Source organism: Lepidochelys olivacea, assembly GCF_965140295.1.
Source record: "Lepidochelys olivacea isolate rLepOli2 genome assembly, chromosome: 6".
In the NCBI taxonomy this organism is placed as follows: Eukaryota; Metazoa; Chordata; order Testudines; family Cheloniidae; genus Lepidochelys; species Lepidochelys olivacea.
This window is the reverse complement of record NC_140416.1, coordinates 442,693-465,029: the sequence shown is the minus strand read 5'-3', so window position 1 is coordinate 465,029 and position 22,337 is coordinate 442,693. Positions and strand designations below refer to the sequence as shown.

Below are 22,337 nucleotides of genomic sequence, written 5' to 3'. Positions count from 1 at the left end.
TTTGTGTTTTAGATCTCCGAGAATCATTGGCTGATTGGGGATCATGGCTCTTTGAAGGTCGTTGGTTTGGGGGTCTTGGAGGATCTTTGGGTCTTTGAGGGTCATAGTTCTTTGAGAGTCCTTAGACTGTGGGTCTTAGTTCCTTGAAAGTCCTTTGGGGGTGTCACAGGTGAACAGGCTTGGTGCTCTTGAACAGCCGTGAATTGGGCCCTCTCCAGGGCGCACGCACACTAGGGTACGTCTCCTGGGCTTCACCACCTCCTTGGACCGACCTCAGATCCATCAGCACCCGTGTTCCACGCAGTGAGCTTCCCGCAGCGAGTCCACCTGAGTAGGACACCTTCTGCACCCCCCCAAAGGGGCCGGGCACCCTAACTTCTGCAGTCAGCAGTGACTCCCAGCCAGGGGGGTACACCAGAAGGGTTTGTTAGTCATCTGGAACAGCAGAGAAACGTTCATCATTCGCACAGAGAGCAGGACATCACAGCAAAGTCCATCTTGGTCAGACCTAGAGCCCAGGGCTGCTTTCTGACTTCCTGAGACCCGTCCAGCAGCATGTGTCTCTGTCCCACGGCAGGCGCCCCAGCTCATGGCTTTGATTTCCAACTGGTCAGAACTGGCTGGCTTCCTGCCCAGGCCAGGCTCGTCAGTTGCCAGGAAACAAATTGTCCGTTGGCTGGGCCTAGGCAGCTAGGGACACTCACACTTTGTCCTCTACGGGTCTCTGCAAAGATCAAATGCCTGTGTCCCACCACCTGGTTAATCATGGAGCACCTGAGGGAAACAGACAGTATTCGTACAAACCATGAAGAAACGCCCCCCACTTCATCACAGCATGTCAGTGGGTTCTGGTCCTGGGGTTGTTCTGGATCACTGGCTTGAGGGTTGCTGAGTTTTGAGTCTCAGTTCTTTTAGGGTTACGGTGTGAGGTTAGCGAGTGCCAGGACTTCTGGGTTCCATCCCCAGCTCTGGGAGGGAAGTGGGGCTTAGTGGGTTAGAGCGGGGAGGGGAGGGCTGGGAACCAGGACTCCTGGGTTCTGTGGGCGGGGAGCAAGGTCTAATGGGTTAGAGATCTTGACTGGGTGGACGAGCAGTGGCCACAAGGGGCCGGGCTGTGAATTATGGAAGGACAAGGCCGTGCAGTTCTGTGCTTGCGTAGGTTCGGAGAGGACGGTGGGGGACTGGGTCCCGTCCCCAAGGGCGGGGGCTTGGAACAGAAACGGTTGCAGCACCATTGTTGAAGGAGGTCAGAGCTAGAGTCTGGAGGGACAGATGGGGATGATCCTGCCCCAGGCGGGCATGGGCTACGTGGGTCTTGATGGAGCGTCTCCTTCTCTGCTGGTCTCCGTGGCACGAGATCTTCCTTTGGTGCGGGTGGGGATTGGCTGAAATGAACTGGGATGTTCTCAGACCTCAGAGCTGACCCCAATGCCTCTGTGCCGTGCTAGGGGGCGCTGTGCTGCATGGAGCAGGGTGGGGGGCTCTGCAGGGGGCGCTCTCCCCTGGCAGTCAGTGCTCCTGCTCCTCACTGCGCCCCCTGCTGGGAGAGGGCGGGGCTGGAGTAGCCGGGAGCTCCCCCCACAGCCAGCGCCCCCCCCTCCCCACAGCGCCCCCTGCTGCTGGCTGGATGTGACCAAATGGTGAATTCACACGGCTGGTACCAGGGCCTGGATACGATAATTTTATTATTGTAAAGGCATCTTCACAGTGTAAATATTTGGCAAATATTTTGTCCCCATTTCCCAGTCACCCCAGCCTACAAAGGCTTAATCCCGACCTGCAGCCCCTGCTAGCCCGCCCCTGGGTTCCCTATAGTTTCTCCTGTATTTGATGGCAATGAATGTGGATTCCCTACCCCCTCCAGCTCGCCTCCTTTCCCCGCTCCCTCTCTCCCTACTCCAAATCAATCAGGTCCCCCTGCACCGTCTGGGCCCCTCCTGCTCTCTCCTCCCTCCACCTCACCCTCAGTTTCACAATCTCCTTCCCAAACTGCCGGTGAAGCCCCTCAAAATCCGGCAATCCCACTGCTGACACCAATGGGCTGCACTGCGCAGCCCCCTCCTCCAGTGGTGTCACCCTGAGGGCCCCGCTGTCCCGGTACTGTCCCTCCAGCTCCGTCAACAGGACCCGCAGGTAGTCGAAGCTGGCTGTGCTCAGAGCCCGCACCCAGCCCTCCATGGAAGTCTGGTCTTCAGCAGCCATCTTGTAGGCCCGGTGGCCCAGCGGACCCCGAGAGTAGGAGATCTGGAAGGTGAAAGGCTCCGTGGCGGATTCCTGTAGCTCCACGGTGCAGCCCTCCAGGAGGATCAGCCCCAGCGGCTCGCGGTCCCCCGGCCGCTCCCAGTAAAAGAGCAAGTTCCCCCGCAGCTCACACCAGCGGCGCTGATAGCTGCTGCTGCGTTCGCTCTTCTTGTAGAGCCGCCCCTGCCGGTCGGGGGGCGCCGCCATGCGGGAGTAGCCCAGGACGCTGCTTTCATGCAACTTCATGTGGCCGGGGACCTGGGAAGGGGGAGACAGGGAATGGGACCCGGGGCCTTTCCCCTCAAGGGGGCACTGGCCCCAGGGCGGGCGCTGGCTGGCTCAGGAGGGCAGGGAATAGGAAATGGGGCCTTTCCCCTCCCGAGGGTGCCCACTCCAAGGTGGAGACTTTACCTGCCTTCTCCTGTTTCTGTGATCAGCCGGATCCCCCGTTGTCCTGGAAATCTGCTGCCCCTTTGGGGCGTGGGGGCTCCCCCGTTTTCCCTTCTCTCTCTGGGTCAGAGCAGGTGTCACTTTTAAGGTCCAGCTATTTGACCTTATTTGTCCCTTCAATCCAGCTATGAGCCCTGGACTCCTGTGTCCGCCGTGGGGGGTGCACCGGTGGCTATCCAGGGGTGCAGCCCCTCTGGGCCCCCTTCTTATCCCCGCCCTAGGGCACCTTACTGGGCATGGGAACAGAATAGCTAGAACAAGGAACTATAAGGAAGTTGCCTAGGCTGGAGTTCCCCTTGGTCCTAAGGAGATCCATGTTCCTGGGGGAGTTTGGGGGGGGGGACAGGGAGACTGATTGGGGGGCTGTCCCAGATTAGAGGGTGTCTCCCCCCCAAAAAAAACTAAGACCAGCCCCGGTTAAACACAAGGGGGGGTCATACCACATCCTTAGCCCCAATTTGGGGGATCTGGCTACCTCGGGTGGGGGGTCCCCACCTAGATGAGGGAGGTGTCCCCCAGGAAGGTGCGACTGCCCCTGGAGAAATACAAGGGGGTCCCCAAAGTTTAAGCTCAGGGTAGTGGGGGATCCGGAGACCCCTTCTGGTTCCTTCCCTTGCTGGAAACGTGCCCCCCATTTCCCAGGGTCTGGGGATAAATTTGTGTGTGTGGGGGGGGTTATACAGGGCCCTGCCAAATATTCCTCTGGTGTTGATCCCGGCCTCTCCCTCGGAGTTTAATCCTGATCCGTGGGGGCTGAATGGCTGCCAGGGGGACCCACAGGTGTGACCCCAGGTGGGTTGGGGTTCACCCCCCCCTACAGGGGCAGGGGCATCCTGGGGGGTGCCCCGGGGTGAAAACGCCACCGGCCCTTCCCAGGGGCTTGCGGGCGTCAGACCCCCGGGCAAGGGGGCAGGCCGGTCTCCGGTCCTACGGCGGGGGCACAGGGGTTTTCGTGTGTGTGTGTGGGGGGTATGTGGGGGGAGCAGCTTGTCCCAGCGGGGGGGCAGAAGGGGTGGGGGCGGTTGGGGTACGGGGTGGGGGGAGTATCCCCCAGATGCCGTAATAGGGGGGCGGGGGGCTCTTGGGGACTAGGGCTGCGGGGCCCCATAGTGGGGGGATGCGGGGGGGGGACGTGGCCCCGTGCTGGGGATGGGGGGGTACGGGGGGGGCTATGGCTGGGGGATGGGCGGGGGTTAGGTCGCGGGGGGTGCATTTGGGGGGGTATTTCCCACTCCCACCCGGCGCCGTGGGGGGGGTCACGGGTCACGCGGGGGGGGGAGAGGGAAGAGGTCGGAGAAAACCGGGCGCTGCCCCTTTAAACGTTGCCATGACGCCGGCTCCCCATGGTAGCCAATGGGCTGAAGCCAGCGGCTGCCAGGAGATGACGTCACTTCCTCTGCCTCCCCGCAAAATAGGCTCCTGCCCCTTTAAGTCCTGCCCTCACTCCAGCCCCGCCCCCATCGCCGTCCGGGAGCGACGTCACTTCCGGCGAGGCCCTGTTGGGGGCGGGCCAAAGGTCCAGCTTCCGGGGGGGCTCCGGCCCCAGCCAATGCGAGGAAACGGCGAGAAACGGGACCAACCCGGGGCGAGGGGCGGGGAGGGAAACGGCCCGTGGGTGACGTCACATCCGGGCCGGAAGGAGGGCGGGCTGACCCGGAAGCGGTTGTTGCGCGAGGCGCCCTGCGAGCTCCGGAGACGGGTGAGCGGCGCAGCCGGCGGGGCGCTGATTTGCATATGCAAATGCGGGGGCTGTGGGGTCCCCGGGTGGGGGGTGCCTGTCAGGCCCCGGGCGGGGGGGGGTGATTGGCGTATGCAAATGAGGGGGTGGGGCTGGGAGGGCGCAGTCCCCCCCTCCCCCCCGTTCCTATGGGGCCGCCCTCTTGCGGGGCTCCCCCCCCCGTCGGGGGAGAGTAGGTTATTTGCATATGCAAATTAAGGCGTTCCAGGTGTCCCCTGATTGGGTTGTTGGGGGGGGCTGAAATCGGGGAGAGTCATTTGCATATGCAAATTAGGAAGCTGGGATGGGGGCTGCCCCTTAGATCTCCCCCCGGGGGGCATGGGGCTGTTCTGTGGGGCCCCCCCCCATGTCCCTCCTGGGGGGGCCGAGCAGCGAACTGCCCCATGCGCCGGGGGGGTCCCCGTCAGGGACAGGCAGGCTGGGAAAGGGGGGGGCATCTGGAGGGGAGCTCATTTGCATATGCAAATATGTATTAGCGCTAGGCCAGAGTTTACTAGCCTGGACCCCCAGACAGGGGTGCAGGTCGAAATCGCTCCTTGCCGGTACTGCTGGCGTGGGAGGGACACGTGGCCTCCCCCCGGGACCCTCCATGGGCCCCCCCGTCCCCTCCGACACCCCCGTTACCCGTCTAAAATTTTACAGCTGCACCTGTTAGACAGGGGCTTTGGGCCCCTGGTGCCCTCGAGGATCCAGAAGGCCCGGAAGGACGATCGCCCCAGTTCCCCTTAACACGCGACCTGCGCCCCCCTTTGGCCCAACTAAGCTTCTGCCGGCTTGCCTCTATCGAAGTCGCCAGGCACGAGGAAAGCAAAGACGCGGAGCCGTCTGGGTTCGACGGGGAAGGGGCGCAGAACTGTGTGCGCCATGGACCCCTTGGCAGAACTCCAGCCCAGATTGTTTTATTATTGTCCTCAGCACGACCTACAGGAGGGGCGACCAAAATCCGCCTGGCAGAACGCGCCTGAGAACGGTCTCTGGGCGGAGAAGCAGTTGATCGAAATCACATTCTCTGATCTCTTGGGGCCAAATCCTGTTCCCACTGAGATCAAAAGGAGTTTTGCTGTTGAGTTCAATGGGAACAAGCTTTCACATTTGGAGAGCAAAGAACAAAATCACTCAGGCAAGGGCTATGTTGCTTATACCACCGGTATCAAAGGCTGCTGACCCATGTGAGAAAGTCAGCGGAGATCTGATCTTTCTTCATTGCAAGGGAGAAATCAGCCATCAATGAGGCTAGAGCAGCCTCTGTACCACATCCAACTCATAAGTCCATCTGCAAAGGATCAAGGAAATATGAAGGCTCCAGAGTACCTTAAAGTCCTCAGTCCCTTGGTTAGGATGCTCCCATTAGTAGATGTTCATAGTCCAGAGGCTGGAGCTGGAAAGAGGCAAAATGGAGATGTTTCCAGGCCAGGGCGTTTTAGCTTCTGCCAAGTGCCCAGTAAAGGGAAATCTGTTCTCGCTGTGAAAGATGGTGTTTGCAGTCACGTAGGCAAGTCACACGTCCATCACCCCCACCCATCTTCTAGTTAGACCGTTCACAACAAGTCCATTAAGTGTCGACAGGCGTTTTCCAGGGTCCATCGTGAGCGAAGAGTTCCTTATTGGGCCATTCAGCTGGACTTGTCCCTTCATGTGCTGGCTAAATACCTTGTGGGCATTACCACAGGAGCAAACATGTAGTGAACAGAGCGAATATTCATACCTTCAGATACCAAGGTGAATATATGCCATTTCTGTGCATGTAATCATAAGTACCAGCTGTTTCACCTACCTGACGGTTCCCAAAAGAGATTCTGAACAGTCACACCACGTACCTGAGACCCTCTGTGCCAGCCCCTCGCCCCACTGGAGTTTTGCTATCTGTTATGTAACAACAGAGATGCAGCCAGTGAGATGACTCTGTTTAGCTTAAAAGGGCAAGGTTAACTTTGAGCTGTTTGGGTGTGACTGAGCCTTTAGTCCGGGAGGGCACACTGGCTGGCCCGCATTCAGGGTAACGGGCTTCGGTAGTCCCAAGTCTTTCCGGTACCCCGTACCCACTAAAAAGCTCTTGTCGGTACTGCGTACCGGAGCTTACCCCCCTACTTGCACTCCTGCCCACAGATAAGGGGCTTATCGGTGACCAGCTGGGGTGGGCGTGGCTGGGACAGCAGCCCCGGGTCATGTGGGGCCTGTTATCGTTTGGTCTCCTCTGCCAGGGCCTGGTGGGTTGGCGCAGGGTCTCTTGTGAGTTGTCGGTTTGTTACGGCAGGGTCCTGTTTAGCCAGCTCCCGCTATCGTTTGTTGTGAGTGGTGGTTTGTTATTGTAGGGTCTTTCGTTTGTTACCTTAGCACTCCGTGGGCCTCGGTTTGTTATTGTAGGGTGCCGCTTTGGGATCGTCCCTTTATCGTAGGGTCTCTTCAGCGCTCCTCCCTGTCGGGCTGCGGGCGGGGCAGTGAGGCCCGTCTTGGGGCTTGGCACTGGGGGACTTCCACCTTTCTCACCCAGCTCTCCCCCACGCAGGACCGTCAGGGGCCACCATGCCCAAGCGCAAGGTGACATTCGAGGATCAGGCCGAGGGGGATGAGGAGGAGGAGGAGCTGGCCATGCCCAAGAAGAAGGTGAGTTACGGGGATGGGGTGTGGGGGGGGACTCCTGGGGGGGAGGGATCTCTGTGGGGTGGGGAGTCATGGGGGGGGAAGGGTCTCTATGGAGTAGGGGTGTAAAGAGGGTCCCTGTTGTGAGGGGGGTTCCCAGAGGGCACAGAGTCCCTGTTGGGGGGATGGGAGTGCGGAGGCATCCAGTCTCTGTTGGAGGTGAGGGATCACTGGGGGAAAGGGGGGGGCCCCTGAGAGGGTAGACTGAGGTAGGTGGGAGTTGTGTTTGGGTGCCCCCCTGGGGTGTCTTGGAGTGACTTGTGGGTGGTATCTGGGGGGTGGCTGTGTGTCGGGGTGATCTGGGGGGCTGTATCTCAGGGTGACACGGGGATGGTATGGGTTGGGGGGGTCTGGGTGATCCAAAGGGGGTGATATCCAGGGCGGCTGTGTCTCGGGGTGATTCGGGGGCGTATATAGGGGGCTGTGTGTCGGGGTGACCCGGGTGGTGGTGCTGGGGGTGGGGGTGCTGTTTCTCAGGGTGGCTGAGGGAACCTAACATCCCTTCCCACCGCAGCTGGCAGAGCCCGGCCTGGGGGCCAGCGGCCCAGGGAGCCGGTTCAAGGGTAAACACTCCCTGGACAGCGACGAGGAAGACGAGGATGAGGAGGGGGACGGTGGCCGGGCCAGTAAATACGACATCCTGGCGTCAGAGGACGTGGAGGGTGAGACCCTGGTCTGGCTGAGGGGGCAGGGATCCGGTGGGCAGGGGGCTTCGGGGGGAGTGTGTGATCCAGGGGAGAAGGGGGCTGGAGCGGGGGGAAAGGAGGGGAGACTGGGGGGTTGGGGGGTGATCCTGCAGAGCAGAAGGGGGGCTAATCTGGGGCTGGGCAGAGCAGGGAAGTCGAGGAGACTGTGGCGGGCCTGACGGGCAGGGGGTCTCCCCGGGCAGGGCAGGAGTCAGCCACCATCGACTACGAGGACGGGGTGCGGATCACCCCCTTCAACCTGGAGGAGGAGATGGAGGAGGGGCACTTTGACTCGGAGGGGAATTACTTTCTGCGCCGCGAGGCGCTGATCCGGGACAACTGGCTGGACAACATCGACTGGGTGAGACGGGGGGGGGGGGGGGATCCGGGGGAGGGGAAACCGAGGAAGGGGGGGAGGAGCGGAGACGGGGCCGGGCGGGAGTGGGAGGAGAAGGGAGACGGGGTGGCTGGACCAGTACTGATCCCCGCCCACCCCCAGGTGCGGATCAAGGAGCAGCCCCCCGGGAGCCGGCAGCCCCCCGGCAGAGATCAGGAGGAGGATGGGGAGCCCCCGGGGGGGCGCCCCCTGCTGGACAAGCAGACCCTGCTGGAGGGGATGGTGGAGATGGTGCGGCCGGGGGAGACGGTGGCCCGGGCCATCCAGCGCCTGGGCAGCAAGGGCGGGGCCCGGGGCTCGCGCCCCCGCCGGGCCTGGACCCGGGCCAAGGCCGAGGCCCCCGCCCCCCCGGAGGAGGGGGAGGCGCCGGGCTCACCCCAGAGGCGGGAGCAGCTGGAGCGGCTCTCGGGATTGGCTGACCAGATGGTGGGGCGGGGCGTCTACGAGATCTACCAGGAGACCCGCGAGAAGCTGGCGCTCCGGCTGCGGGCGCTGACCCAGCCCCCGCCTGCCCAGCCCCCCCCGGCCCTCGACATGTTTGCCGAGGACATCGACGAGGCCAGGCTGAGAACCCAGGCGTCCGGTGAGACACTGGGGGGCTGCGGGTCTGGAGTGAGGGGCACCGGCGGGGCAGGGCTGGGCTAGCGGGGGGCTGTGAGTTGGGAGTGAGGGGCACTGGCAGGGCTGTGGGGGCAGGGCGGGGCTGGCAGGGGGCTGCGGGTCGGGAGTGAGGGGCCCAGCAGGGTTGGGGGGCAGGGCTGGGCTAGCGGGAGGCTGCGGGTCGGGAGTGAGGGGCCCGGCAGGGTTGGGGGGCAGGGCTGGGCTAGCGGGGGGCTGTGGGTCGGGAGTGAGGGGCCTGGCAGGGTTGGGGGGCAGGGCTGGGCTAGCAGGGGGCTGCGGGTCGGGAGTGAGGGGCTCTGGCGGGGCAGAGTTGGGGTAGCAGGGGCCGTGGGTCGGGAGTGAGGACGCTCTGACCCCCGGGTGTTGTCCAGCAGGGGGCGCTGAGGCAGGGCTGCAGTCCGAGGACGGGGAGGAGCCCCTGGCCGAGGTGATGTGGGAGTACAAATGGGAGAACACGAATGGGGCCGAGCTCTATGGGCCCTTCAGCAGCACCCAGATGCAGGTGAGACCCCAGTCCAGAGCCAGGGGTCCCCGTGTGCCCAGCTCCCTCCGCCCCCGAGGGGCCACGTCCCAGCGCCGGCCGCGGGGTCCCAGTTTACCCCACCCCCGAGGGGCCACATCCCAGCACCAGGCGAGGGGTCAATGGGTGCCCAGTCCCGGCCCCACAGGGGCCACGTCCCAGCGCCGGGCGAGGGGTCCCCGTGTGCCCAGCCCCCTCCCGCTCCAGAGGGGCTATGCCCCAGCCCTGGGCAAGGGGTTCCTGTGTACCCAGCCCCCACCTCCCCCCGCCCTGAGGGGCCGCGTCCCGCTGCCGAGCCCCGTGTAACCAGCTGCGTCTCTCCCCCGCAGGAGTGGGTGAACCAGGGCTATTTCAAGGAGGGCGTTTACTGCCGCAAGGCTGACAATTCGCAAGGCCAATTCTACAACTCGAAGCGGGTGGATTTTGACCTGTACACGTAATCCGCGACCAGCCTGCGACCCCTCGAGCCGAGGGGGCTGGACTCGAGTCTGGGGGAGCCAGGGAGGGAGGCCGGGGTGCATACGGGTTGGGGGAGGGTTAACCCCTAGCTTGTGGGGCGTGGATGTCACGTTGTCTTTATTTTTGGGGGGGATTAAAATATGTCTATGTCTTGTACTGTGCTGGTGCCGTCCGCTGCTGGCTGGTGTCTGAGTCAGCGGGTCTGGACAGCCCCTGGCAAATGGGGATTCTCCTGCCAGCCCCCGGGGTCAGGCCCATGGTGTCCTGGATACATACATAGAGCCCGTGGGCTGGGTTGTTATGGTAGGGTCTCTCGGGAGAGACAGGGCTGTTTGGGTCCGTTTGTTTTTGTAGGGTCTCCTGGCAGGGCTGATTTGTTACTGTTAGGTCTTAAGACCGCTATGAGTTGCGTGTGTCGCTTTGTTTTTGTAGGGTCTCTTAGGAGAAGCAGCGCTGTTTGGCTCAGTTTGTTTTTGTAGGGTCTCCTGGGAGAGGCAGGGCTCCGTGTGTTGCTTGGTTTTTGTAGGGTCTCTTAGGAGAAGCAGCGCTGTTTGGCTCAGTTTGTTTTTGTAGGGTCTCTTAGGAGAAGCAGCGCTGTTTGGCTCAGTTTGTTTTTGTAGGGTCTCCTGGGAGAGGCAGGGCTCCGTGTGTTGCTTGGTTTTTGTAGGGTCTTGCGTTGGCTGGCTTGTTGCTGGAGGGTCTCACGAGAGCTAGGGCTTTTGTGTGTGTTTTGTTTTGTCATTGTAGGGTCCCTTGTGAGTACTGTTTTGTTTTTGTAGGGTCTCTCATGAGCACTTGAATACTAGGGCCTCTCTTTGTGTCATTTTGTTCTGGTAGGGTCTTACAAATGCTAGGACTGTGTGCGTCATAGAATCAGAGACGATCAGGGTTGGAAGGGACCTCAGGTCGTCATCTAGTCCAACCCCCTGCTCAAAGCAGGACCAACCCCCAACTAAATCATCCCAGCCAGGGCTTTGTCAAGCTTTAATATTGGGGCAATAGCAAATGTGGCTTTGTTTCTGTAGGGTCTTATAAGTGGTAGGGTTGTGTGTTTTGGCTGTTGTTGTCGGGCCCTGACAAATGCTGCTTTGTTATGATAGCGTCTCTCACAAGAATAAAGCCGTGGTTGGTGCCTTTGTTGTCATATGGCTCTTCTGTGTTATTGTCCGGTCTCTAGTCTGCTGTTGCCATATCCGGGGCTGCGTGTGCCAGCTAATTACTGCTGGGTTCCCTGTGGGTGCGGGTTTGTTATCGTGGAATCTGGAGCCGTGTGCTGGTTTGTTGTTGTAGGGGCTTCTGTGTTGTTACAGGGTCACCTTGGCTGTTGTTGCAAGATCTGGGACTGTGTGCATGTCCGTCTATTATTGTGGGTTCAAAACCGTTCCCAGAGAGTCGTTATCAGTGGGTCGCAGTCATGCTGGAAGGGAAATCGAATGGGGTCCCGCAGGGATCGGTTCTGGTCACGATCTTCATCAGTGATTTCGATAACGGCACAGAGAGCGCACTGATAAAGTTTGCAGACGATATCAAGCTGGGGGGTTGCAAGTGCTTTGGAGGGTAGGATGAAAATTCAAAACGCTCTGGACAAACGGGAGAAATGGTCGGAGGTAAATAGGATGAAATTCAATAAGGACAAATGCAAAGTCCCCCACTTAGGTGGGAACAATCTTGCACACACACACAATGGGCAAGGATGGCCTAGGAAGGAGAGCTGCGGACAGGGATCTGCGGGTCAGAGTGGATCACAAGCTAAATATGAGTCACCAGGGTAACGCTGTTGCAAAAAAAGGCAACATCCTTCTGGGATGTGTTGTAAGCAGGACACCAGAAGTAATTCTTCCTCTTTACTCCGCTCTGATACGGGATCAGGTGGAGTATCGGGTCCGGTTCTGGGCACCACGTTTCAGGAAGGATGTGGACAAATTGGAGAAAGTCCAGAGAAGAGCAGCAGAAATGATTCAAGGTCTAGAAACCATGAGCTGGGAGGGAAGATTGAAAACACAGGGTTTGTTTAGTCTGGAGAAGTGAAGACGGAGAGGGGACGTGAGAACAGGTTTCCAGTAGGTAAAAGGTTGTTCCAAGGAGGCGGGAGAAGAATTGTTCTCGTTAACCTCTCAGGATAGGACAAGAAGCCATGGGCTTACATTGCCGCAAGGGCGGTTTAGGTTGGACATTCGGACAAACTTCCTGTCGGGGGGGTGAAGCCCTTTAATCAATTGCCCAGGGAGGTTGTGGAGTCTCCATCATTGGAGATTTTTAAGAGCAGGTTGGACAAACCCCTGTCAGGGACGGTCTAGAGCAGCGTTTCTCAAACTGGGGTCTGCGGACCCCACTCATCAACTCCTCCCCCTCCGTCCCTCACTTAGGAGCCACTGCCAGAGGGATGTGCACCCAAACCCCCTCCCGCATCCCAAACCCCTTCCCAGAGCCTGCACCCCTTCCTGCACCCAAACTTCCTGCCCCAGCCTGGTGAAAGTGACTGAGGGAGGGGGAGAGCGAGTGATGGAGGGAGGGGGGACGGAGACCAGAACTTTCCACTGTGGCTAAACGACAGAGGAAAAGAGAAGTTAGAGGCAAACCGGAGTCCTTTGGAAAGTGGAAGTGAAATCTCACGGAGGAGTATAGAAAGGAACCTGGACTCTGGTGAGTCAAGTGTAAACGGAAAACTAGGCAGGACCACAAGAGAATTTGAAGAGCAACTAGCTGAAGATATGCAAACTAACAGCAACGTTTGTTAAGTCCATCAGAAGAATCAGAAGCAGGAAGCCTGCCAAACGACCAGTGGGGCCACTGGACGGTCGAGGTGCTAAGGGAGCACTCAAGGATGATAAGGCCATTGTGGAGAAACTAAATGAATTCTTTGCATCGCTCTTCACGGCTCAGGATGTGAGGGAGATTCCCAAACCTGAGTCATTCTTAGATGACAGATCTGAGGAACCGTCCCCGATTGAGGTGTCACGAGGGGAGGTTTTTGAAGAAATTGATAAACTAAACAGTAAGAAGTCCCCGGGCCCAGCTGGTATCACCCAAGAGGGAAACCGCAGCACTGTGGTATGTAACCTGTTGTTTAAATCCGCTTCTGTCCCAGATGACTGGAGGACAGCTAGGGTGACACCAGGTTTTAAAATGGCCCCAGAAGTGATCCTCAAGGGCGACCAGACTGGGTCAGGCCAAAGGGCTATCCAGCCCGGTGTCCTGTCTGCCGAGAGGGGCCAGATCTGCCTGCAGGATTCAAGCTGCGGGTGGACCAGGGATTTGTACAGAGGCAGTATATTTTCTCTCTTATTATCTCTCCCTTTCCTAATGGTTCCCGAAGTTGGCTTCGCTTTGCGACGGCCGCTGCACAGTGCGGGGATGTTTTCAGAGAACGACCCCCAGTGACTCCCCGAGGAGACCCGTGGCAGAGACGGGTGCAGAAGGCCGCCGGGCGTGGTTCCAGGAGGCGGCGGGGCCAGAGGGCGACCCCGGCAAGAGAGTGCCAGTTTCATGGAGGGCTGGCAGGCGGAAGGGGGTTCCTCCCAGGGAGCGTACTGAGCCGGGAGAGAGCTCGGGGCCTGTGAGTCCGTGGCAACGTGGTAGCAGAGGACGGCGGGCGGATGCACCCTGTAGACGCGTGGCTGCCAGCGATAAAACAAGGAGATTGAAGGGACCAGCGAGGAAGTGGGCTCTAATCAGTTCCCTAAAAGGGGCCTTGCAGCTGGTGCCGGGAGAGAGGGCTGAGCATTGGGGGGCTCACTCGGGGGAGCGGATTGCCCGGCTGGCAGAGAATGACCAGGCCGAGGAGCAAGAGCCAGATCAACAGCAGGGCTCCCGGGATGCCCGGAGAGCCTGGGCGTAGCAGGGGGTCCACCAGACCCGGTTCCCCAGAAAGGGGGGACTTCCCAAGCTGGGTTCTCCCCGGTGGATGTGAAGAGATGGGAACGGGAGTCGGAGGAGAGGCAGGCCAAGAGGATTGGCTGTAGGGAAAGTGGGGAAAGGCCCCAAATGCCCATTCCACAGGGACCCTGGATTCCCAAGTGGGCCCAGCGCAGTGGGGTACAGTCCCGGGCGTTACCCAAGGAGGTCACCAGCCCGCTGGGAGAATCTCTCCGCACGGGGGGAAAGGGCGCGGGGCCACCTCTGCAGGGGATGGGTGTAATCGGAGGGTGGGCAGGAGTCACCCAGAGACCCCAAAGACACAGGGAATCTGCGTCCAGGAGACCCCTCGAAAGGTTCCTGTGGCAAAGGGAGGACGGCCGGGAGCCGGGCTCAGCGGAGGGCACGTACGCTGGGGACGCGAACCGTCTCTCTTTCAAACTGGATCCGGACCCTGTGGCAGTAACCGCCAAAGAGCAAAACCGAGAGATCCCGGATCTCGCTCCTCCAGACGGGGGGCCAGGAGAGGGCTCAGCCCCCAGGGGGGAGCCCGGTGCGGGGAGCTGGGAGGGAGGTCCGGGGGCCCTGGGACACGGGTGCTGAGGAGATGCAGGCATGGCCGAGGTGGGCCTGGGAGAGGCAGTGCCCAGTGCAAACCTCACCCTGAGGGGGGTGGTCAGACCCGCCCCCCCCCCGGATTAAGGTGCATCTAAATAGGGGCCTGAGGGGGGCCCCGAAGAGGTTGGGGGGCCCAATCAGCTGCCAGTGGAGGTGCTGATGGGAGACGGGTCAGAGAACTGGCCAGACGGTGCCCGCTTGGCCTGACCACTTCCAACCGGGGGAGAGAGTTCCCAGGGGCGGGGCTTAACCGGGCTGAGACCCAGACTTTGTCACGAGGTGGGGAAACTGAGGCACGGCCAACGAGGGCCGGGCCCCGACCCCAGCCGCTGAATTCCAGACCCAGCCACAGAAGGATCCCTCCTGGAAGAAGCCAGGGGCAAGACCCTGGGGAAGGATCGCGGGGAAGGAGCCCGGTGAGAGAAGCGACCGGGCGCCCTGCAGGAAAACAGCCTTGCGGGATCAGGGCGGCTGGGGCACCGGAAGAGGGGTCTCGGCTCGGGGCAAAGGGCCCCCCAGGATGGGCCCTGTGAAATCAGCAACCGGTGGAAGGAGGTGAGTGGTGCTGGGCCGCGAGGTCAGCACCATGTCGACGTGGTGGAGCTGGGGAGATGTTGGGGCGGCCGTGGGTATGGGCAGGAGAAGGGGAAAGTGAGTCCGCTGAGACAGGAGCCGGCTCTCTGCCCCGCTAAGCCCTGCCCGCCGGCAGGCATCAGAGGGGCTGCGTCGCACCCGCAGCTGGGCGCCAGCCGGCCTGGGCCCTGCCCGTAGGGGAAGGGGGGTTTCCCCTGTTCACAGTCCCCGGGGAACGGCCCAGGGCCCGGAGAGAGCTGAGAGTCATGCTGGTGGGGCTGGCCGAGGTGTCGGACCTGGGCCCCAAGCTGGGGAGCGGCTGCCTGAAGCCAGAGCCGGCCAAGGTGCAGGGGATCAGAGACTGGCCCGTTCCCCAAACCAGGAAGCGGGCCCAGGCCTCAAAGGGGACTGGAGGTTCGTGCCCCACTTTAGCTCCCATGGCAGGGGAGCCGGACAAGGGGGTCTGGACCGAGCTGTGCAAGGGGGACGCTGGAGGAGGCTCTAACCATGGGGCCAGTCCTGGTAAACCCAGACTTGGACACACCCTTTATGGCATTCAGCGGACAGCTCAGACGCAGGGCAGGGCTTTACCGGATGAAAGGGGCCAATGCCGAGCCCGAGGGGGGCGTCTGATCCCCCAGGATGATGACGTGGGGGTGTCCAGGTGAAGGGGAGCGCGGACGTTACAGCTGATGCGTTGTCCCGGAGAGGGGGGCCTGATCTTCCCCAGGTCACTGGCTGGACTGACCCTGCGAAGCGGGGAGAGATGTGATGAGGTGGTGGTGGTGGGGGGTTCTTAGCGTCTTGCCTGGGTGCGGGCTGTGCCTCAGTTTCCCAGTGTGTAGCGAGGTGGTGGGAGGTTTGTTGTTACAGCGGAGGAGGTGTGACCTTGACCGGCAGTTGGGACCCTGGACAACGAGCAGGAGGTGGGGGACCCTGGTGACTGAGTGGCCCCCCCAGTGCGGGGGTCAGCCGGTTCGGGCCAGTGGGAGGACAAAGGGCTGAGAAGAGAGGACTCCGGTGACCTGACCTGCTGGGTCCAGCCAGAGGGGACCAAAGGCCAGAGGAGAGAGGGCCCCAGCGCCCTGTTTACCTGGGACGGGAGACAGGACAGGGGAGGAGCTGTTGGGGGGGGATGATACTGGGTGACCGGCTGGGGAGGGAGCAGCCGGAGGCCCCCCGGGACGCGGGAGAGACCAACGTATACGGTGCTGAGGGATGCCACGGCAGAGCCAGGTGGGCAGGGAAAGCTCAGAGGTGCGGTCCCAGGCGGCGGCAGGGCCTTACCCCAGTGTGAGAGAGTGACCTTCATGGAGGGCTGTCACGCCGAAGGGGGGTCTCTCCCAGGGGCTTCATGGAGCCGAGGGGCATGAGCCCTGTCAGTCCAGGACTCCTCTTCTCATCACACAAGAACTAGGGGGTCACCCAATGAAATGAATAGGCAGCAGGTTTAAAACAAACACAAGGAAGTATTTCTTCACACAACACACAGTCAACCTGTGGAACTCCTCGCCGGAGGACATTGTGAAGGCCAAGACTGCAACAGGGTTCCAATAAGAACTAGATAAATTCATGGAGGACGGGGCCACCAATGGCTATTAGCCAGGATGGGCAGGGAGGGTGTCCCTAGCCTCTGTTTGCCAGGAGCTGGTTCTGGGCGACAGGGGATGGATCACTTGATAATTTTCTGGTCTGTTCATTCCCTGTGGGGCACCTGGCCCTGGCCACTGTCGGCAGACAGGACACTGGGCGAGAGGGACCCTTGATCTGACCTAGTTCTTATGTTCTGGCTCCCAGCCCCCCACCCCCTGTTCTAACCACTAGACCTCACTCCCCGCCCAGAGCTGGGGAGAGAAGCCAGGAGTCCTGGCTCCCACCCACACCCCCCCTCACTCTAACCCACTCCAGCAGAATGTTGTGGAGTTGTGAACTTCCTCCCAACAGTGCCCTATGAGTGTGTGTGTGGGGGTGACTCAGAGAGAGGGGAAGGGCTCAGGAGGTGGGGGGGCTGCAGGGGGGACATGAAGGGTTAAGCGTGGAGCCCGGGTGGGACTGGGGGGAAGTGACTCCAGCCAAGGGCTGGGAGCTGAGGCCAGACCACATCCGCCCCTGCAGCCGGGAGATAAAGAATCGACACGCCAGCCCCATAGTGACACCAGGGCCCCCCCCCCCGGCCCACAGCGCCCCCTGCTGAACCCCCTGCCCTGCCCCATGGCACGCCCTGCCCCACAGCACCCCCTGCTGAACCCTCTGCCCTGCCCCATGGCACGCCCTGCCCCACAGCACCCCCTGCTGAACCCCCTGCCCTGCTCCATGGCACGCCCTGCCCCACAGCGCCACCCTTGAGCCCCCGCCCTGCTCCCTGCCCCACGGCGGCCCCGCTGCGCCCCCTGCAGGCAGCATCTGCACTGACAGCTCGGCCTGTCCCCTGGGCTACCCCAGTGAGCCATGGCCCCGTGCCGGTGAGGGGCGGTGATGCGGCGGGGGAAGGAAATGAGTCTACAAGACATGACCCACCCCGGACACGGGGCCGAGAGAAGTGATGGCGCCGGACCCCGAACTGCGACCGCTGCTCCTGGCTCTGCTCACGCTAAACCTCCTGCGAGGTGCTCAGGGCTGGGGGGGCAGGGGGCTGCGGGTCGGGAGTGGGGGGCACCGGCAGAGCTGGGGGGCCCAGGGCTGGGCTGGCATGGGGCTGCGGGTTGGGAGTGGGGGGCACCGGCAGAGCTGGGTGGGGGCAGGGCTGGGGGGGCAGGGGCTGCGGGTCGGGAGTGAGGGGCACCGGCAGAGCTGGGGGGGCCCAGGGCTGGGCTGGCATGGGGCTGCGGGTCAGGAGTAGGGGGCACCGGCAGGGCTGGGGGGGTAGGGGGCTGCGGGTCGGGAGTAGGGGGCACCGGCAGGGCTGGGGTAGCAGGGGGCTGCGGGTCGGGAGTAGGGGGCACCGGCAGAGCTGGGGGGGCAGGGGGCTGCGGGTCGGGAGTGGGGGGCACCGGCAGAGCTGGGGGGCCCAGGGCTGGGCTGGCATGGGGCTGCGGGTCGGGAGTAGGGGGCACCGGCAGAGCTGGGGGGGGGGCAGGCCCCTGAGCGATTGCTCTCACCCCTGGTCCCTGTTTCCTGTTTTTGTTCCCGCTTCTCACTGTGACCCTCGAGGGCTTTTTTCCTGGTGTTTTTTGGGTTTTCTGTGTAAATCCCGCCCCCAGGGACTCCACGTGCTCCCATTTCCCTTCCCCCCCCCACACCGGGGGTGCTGGGCCCCCCTTCTTATTTCTCTTCTGCCCGGGGGGTCAGGCGGGTGGGCCGCAGCCTGGCGGTGTGGTGGGGGGGTTGTGAGCTCTGGGGTAGGAAGCCAGCGGACCCCCCCCCCCAGCTCCATCCATCTGTGCCTCCCCCCACATCTCTCCCCTCTGCCTGTCCACCCCCCGTCAGCTGCCTGCCTGTCTGGTCTCCCCCCCCCCTCCACCCCCTGCAGTGCCCTAGCGCTGCGAGCTTCCCCCAGCAGTGCCCTGCCATTCTGCCCCCCCAGGGCTGGCCCCCTCCCAGGCCTTCAGCATCGAGACCCAGAACCCCACCGTCTTCGAGGGCGACGCTGATGCACAGTTCGGCTACCGGGTCGTCCAGATGCGTTCGAACGGCAGCTCCTGGTGAGAGCCCCCGGCTCTGGGAGGGGAGTGGGGTCTAGTGGTTAGACCGGGGGGGGGGCTGGGAGCCAGGACTCCTGGGTTCTCTCCCCAGCTCTGGGAGGGGAGTGGGGTCTAGTGGTTAGAGCGGGGGGGGGGCTGGGAGCCAGGACTCCTGGGTTCTCTCCCCGGCTCTTGGAGGGGAGTGGGGGCTAGTGGGTTAGGGGAGGGGTGGGGGGGCTGGGAGCCAGGACTCCTGGGTTCTCTCCCCGGCTCTTGGAGGGGAGTGGGATCAAAGTACCCCCCCTATCCTGTCTGTACCCATCTCTCCCCAGGCTGGTGGTGAGCGCCCCCCTGGCAGGGAATGGGACGGGGGCCCTGTATCGCTGCTCCTATCATGGGGGGGCCTGTGAGCCCATCCCCCTCCCCGGTAAGTGACGGGCGCATGGTGGGGTCACTGCCCCCCAGTATATCTCATGAGTGGTGGGGGAGGGACAGGGGGTTATGTGGGATATTGGGGGTGCCTGGGGGGGGAATCTCTCTCTCACGCTCTCTCTGTCCCCCCCAGACATCCCCCCGGTCTCCCTGGGGCTGGCGCTCGCCTCCGACGAGATCTCCAGGTCCCAGATCGTTGTGAGTCACCCCGGGACCCCGATATAGGGCAGGGCGGTCCTGGGGGTGGGGGCAGGGTTAAGGAGGGGAGGGGCTGTGGGGTGGAAGAGAAGAGGCAGGCAACTGGGGGTGGTGGATCCACCATGAGGGGCAAAGAGAGATGTGGGTGGGGCTGTGGAGGGAGGGGCCAAGGGAGGTGGGGAGGGGTGCAGGTGGGTTCAGGAGATGGGGTGTTGTAGGGGTGTGGGGGGAAGGGTGCAGGAGTGGGGTCCCCCCCCGGTGACCCCCCTTTCCCTCCCCCAGGCCTGCGGCCCCCGGCTCCAGCAGCGCTGCGAGGAGAACGTGTATCTGCAGGGGCTCTGCTACGTGTGGGGGGGCTGGGAGCGCCCCCCCCGGGCCCTGCACCCGGCCGGCCAAGGTGGGGGGCGGGGCTGGGGGGGGGCAGCTGGTGGGGGTGGGGGGCTGAGCTGGGTGAGTTGGAGGGGCGGATCTATTGCCGTGGCTGAGCTGGGGTGGGGGGTGGCTCCAGCCATTGCGGTCGGGGGGCTGAGTTGGGGAACTGGGGAGGGTGGGGGGGGCTGATCTGTTGCGGGGGGGGGGGGGTTGATGCTGGCCGGCGAGGCGGGTCTGTGGGAGGGTGATGCTGGTCTGGGGGGGGGCTGATCTCTCTTCCCTCCCCACCCCCCCCAGAGTGCATTTCGGGGGTGGACGTGGCTATTTTATATGACGACTCGCAGAGCATCCAGCCCGACGACTTCAGGCTCATGAAACAATTCATCCGGGAGCTGCTGCGGGCCCTGGCGGGGCCCCGCATCCAGGTGGGGGCCCACGTCCGGCCGGCCGGCCCGGCACCCCCCGCTGGAGGGGCCGAGCCCTGCCGTGTGTCCGTCCGTCTGTGGACATGTTAGGGGCCGGGCAGCCGGGGACAATCGGCTCTTTTAAATAATCTCCCGCCTTGCTGCCCCCCTGCCCCCCCCCCCCAGATCGCCGTGGTCCAGTTCTCCTCCGAGATCCACCATGTTTTCACCTTTGCCGACTACGCCGCCAAGGGCCCGATGGCCGTGGAGCAGGACCTGGAGGCCTTCTCCCATCTGAAGGGCAACACCCGCACCCCCTCGGCCATCCTCTTCGTGGTGTGAGTACCCCACCGGGGGGTGGGAGGGGCGCAGCTGGGCTCCCCCCCCCCCCGACGCTGACCCTGCCCGCTCTCCCCGCAGAGGCCAGACCTTCGCCCCCGAGAACGGCGCCCGGCCCCACGCCAAGAAGCTGCTGGTCGTCCTGACCGACGGGGAGTCCACCGATGACGGCGCCCTCTTCCCCAAGGCCATCCGGGCGGCCGACAGCAAGGGGCTGGTCCGCTACGCCATCGGGGTAGGGCGGGGACAGGGGAGCCGGCCAGGGGGCTGGAGAGTCCCCGCCGTGCGCGGGGCTTCGAAAAACTCCCGGGGTTCCTCCAGCCTTCTGGGTTCTGGGGGCTCCTGGAAGGTTCGGGGTTCCCAGCGCTCCTGGGGAGACCTTAAAGGTTTCGGGGTTTTAAGCGGTTCTGGAGGGTCCTTAACGGTTTGGGGAACCGAGAGGTTCTTTAAAGGTTCTCGGGTCTGAGAGGTTCTGGGAGGATTTTAGGAGGTTCCCAAGCGGGTCTGGAGGTTCCTGGGAGGTTCTCGGAGGCTCCCGAGAGGTGCTGGATGGTTTTTAGGAGGTTCCTGAGAGGTTCAGTGAGGTTCTGATTGGTTCCCAAGAGGTTCTGCGAGGTTTATGGAGGTTCTGATCGGTTACTGAGAGGTTCTGGAGGTTCATGAGAGGTTTCAGAGGTTCCTGGGAGGTTCTGGATGGTTTTTAGGAGGTTCCTGAGAGGTTCTGGGGGGCTCCTGAGAGGTTCTGGATGGTTTTCAGGAGGTTCCTAGGAGGTTCTGGATGGTTTTTGGGAAGTTCTAGAGGTTCTGTGCGGTTCTGATTGGTTCCCGAGAGGTTCTGGAGTTTCCTGAGAGGTTCTAGAGGTTATGTGAGGTTCTGATTGGTTCCCGAGAGGTTCTGGAGGTCTCTGATTGGTTCTGGGAGGTTCTTGAGAGGTTCTGGAGTTTCCTGAGAGGTTCCATGAGGTTCTGGGAGGCTCCTGAGAGGTTCTAGAGGTTCTAATTGGTTCCCGAGAGGTTCTGGAGGTCTCTGATTGGTTCTGGGAGGTTCTTGAGAGGTTCTGGAGGATGCTAATGAGCTATGGGAATTCGCTGAAGGGTTTGGGTCCTCTGATGTTCTGGAGGGCACTTAATGTGCCTGTTGTCTGTGGATATTTTGAAAGTTCTGGATTCCCAAAGGTTCTGGAGGCTCTTTGACGGTTTTGGGTTCCAGAAGGATCTGGCATGTGCTAAGTTGCGCTGCAGGTTCCCTAAAGGTTCTGGAGGGTGCTAAGATGTCCTGGAGAATGTGTCAGTGTTTTTAGGTTGCGAGCGGTTCCTCAAAAGTTTTTGGGTTCCTGCAGGATCTAGGGGTTCCTTAAAGGTTCTGGACCAGAAATGAGGAGCTCGGGAGATTCCCAAAGAGACCCGGGAGGGATGTATGGGATTCTGGATTGGGGTTTGGATAGGCCGAGGCAGGGCTTGGGGTGGGGGTGGGGGGCTGGAAGGGTTCTGGAGGGTTCTGATGGATGGGGAGGTTCAGGGAGGCGGTGTAGATGGATCTGGAAGGGTTTGTTGGTATCTGAGGGGTTCTGGGGATTTGTGGGAGGTTCTGGGTGTTGGTGATGGGTCTGTGGGGTTCTGTGGGTCCTAGGAGGTTCCAGTTGGTTCTGGAGTATGGTGGGGAGCTCTGGAGAATGCTAGGGGCTGTCTGCATGTCTGTGAGGCGTCCCCGGGGGTTCTAGTTGGTTCTAGAGCATGGTGGGGGGTTCTGGAGGACCATGGGGGGTTCCGTGTTCGTGTGAAGGGCCTGTGGGTTTCCAGGGGGTCTGGAGCCCATTCCTGGAGGTCTCTCTCCTCCCTGCCCCCCGGTTCCAGGTAGGCGAGGCGTTCTCCAAGGCCGAGGCACGCCAGGAGCTGCACACCATCGCCTCGCGGGCTGAGAACGTCTTCCAGGTCGGGAGCTTCTCCGCCCTCAGCACCATCCAGGAGCAGCTTCGCGAGAAGATCTTCGCTATCGAAGGTGCGGGGCCCACAGATCCTCCTCCAGCCCGGACGCCTGGGTCCCTTTCCCTGTCCCAGTGTCTGGGAGTGCTGGGGTGGGGAGCACCACTACCCGGACGCCTGGGTCCCATTCCACGTCCCGCTGTCTGGGAGTCCTGGGTTGGGAAGCACCCCTACCCGGATGCCTGGGTCCT

The 22,337-nt window shown here is 62.1% G+C and overlaps 2 protein-coding genes and 1 pseudogene across 7 annotated transcripts in view; 2 read left to right on the top strand and 1 right to left on the bottom strand.

Moving 5' to 3' along the window:
* Nucleotides 1–1,658: 1,658 nt before the first annotated feature.
* On the bottom strand, nt 1,659–3,006 carry LOC311522934 (sesquipedalian-1 pseudogene; annotated as a pseudogene). 2 transcript variants are annotated; one of them, XR_014714685.1, is made up of 2 exons: nt 2,657–3,006; nt 1,659–2,499 (listed from the first exon to the last, which is right to left on the bottom strand). The product of XR_014714685.1 is annotated as a sesquipedalian-1 pseudogene (transcript). The 2 variants fall into 2 exon arrangements; XR_014714686.1 differs by having other exon boundaries at nt 2,653–3,004.
* A 1,254-nt stretch (nt 3,007–4,260) lies between these two features.
* CD2BP2 (CD2 cytoplasmic tail binding protein 2) lies at nt 4,261–9,913 on the top strand. 3 transcript variants are annotated; one of them, XM_084632676.1, is made up of 7 exons: nt 4,261–4,390; nt 6,936–7,033; nt 7,584–7,731; nt 7,959–8,116; nt 8,255–8,735; nt 9,148–9,275; nt 9,623–9,913. In XM_084632676.1, the coding sequence occupies exons 2-7, from the start codon at nt 6,953–6,955 to the stop codon at nt 9,731–9,733; spliced, it is 1,107 nt and encodes a 368-aa protein (XP_084488802.1). In that variant the 5' UTR covers nt 4,261–4,390; nt 6,936–6,952; the 3' UTR covers nt 9,734–9,913. The 3 variants fall into 3 exon arrangements, with proteins under 3 accessions (XP_084488802.1, XP_084488800.1, XP_084488801.1); XM_084632674.1 differs by having other exon boundaries at nt 9,145–9,275; XM_084632675.1 differs by lacking the exon at nt 4,261–4,390 and adding an exon at nt 6,491–6,717 and having other exon boundaries at nt 9,145–9,275.
* A 6,944-nt stretch (nt 9,914–16,857) lies between these two features.
* Nucleotides 16,858–22,337, top strand: part of ITGAL (integrin subunit alpha L) — a 29,788-nt gene continuing 24,308 nt past the window's right edge. For both annotated transcript variants that reach the window (XM_084632501.1, XM_084632500.1), the window contains exons 1-9: nt 16,858–17,404; nt 18,322–18,439; nt 18,751–18,845; nt 18,984–19,048; nt 19,331–19,445; nt 19,718–19,845; nt 20,011–20,162; nt 20,245–20,398; nt 22,018–22,162. In XM_084632501.1, coding sequence (XP_084488627.1) covers nt 17,341–17,404; nt 18,322–18,439; nt 18,751–18,845; nt 18,984–19,048; nt 19,331–19,445; nt 19,718–19,845; nt 20,011–20,162; nt 20,245–20,398; nt 22,018–22,162 — 1,036 coding nt within the window. In that variant the 5' untranslated portion in view covers nt 16,858–17,340. The remainder of the gene's footprint in view (nt 17,405–18,321; nt 18,440–18,750; nt 18,846–18,983; nt 19,049–19,330; nt 19,446–19,717; nt 19,846–20,010; nt 20,163–20,244; nt 20,399–22,017; nt 22,163–22,337) is intronic.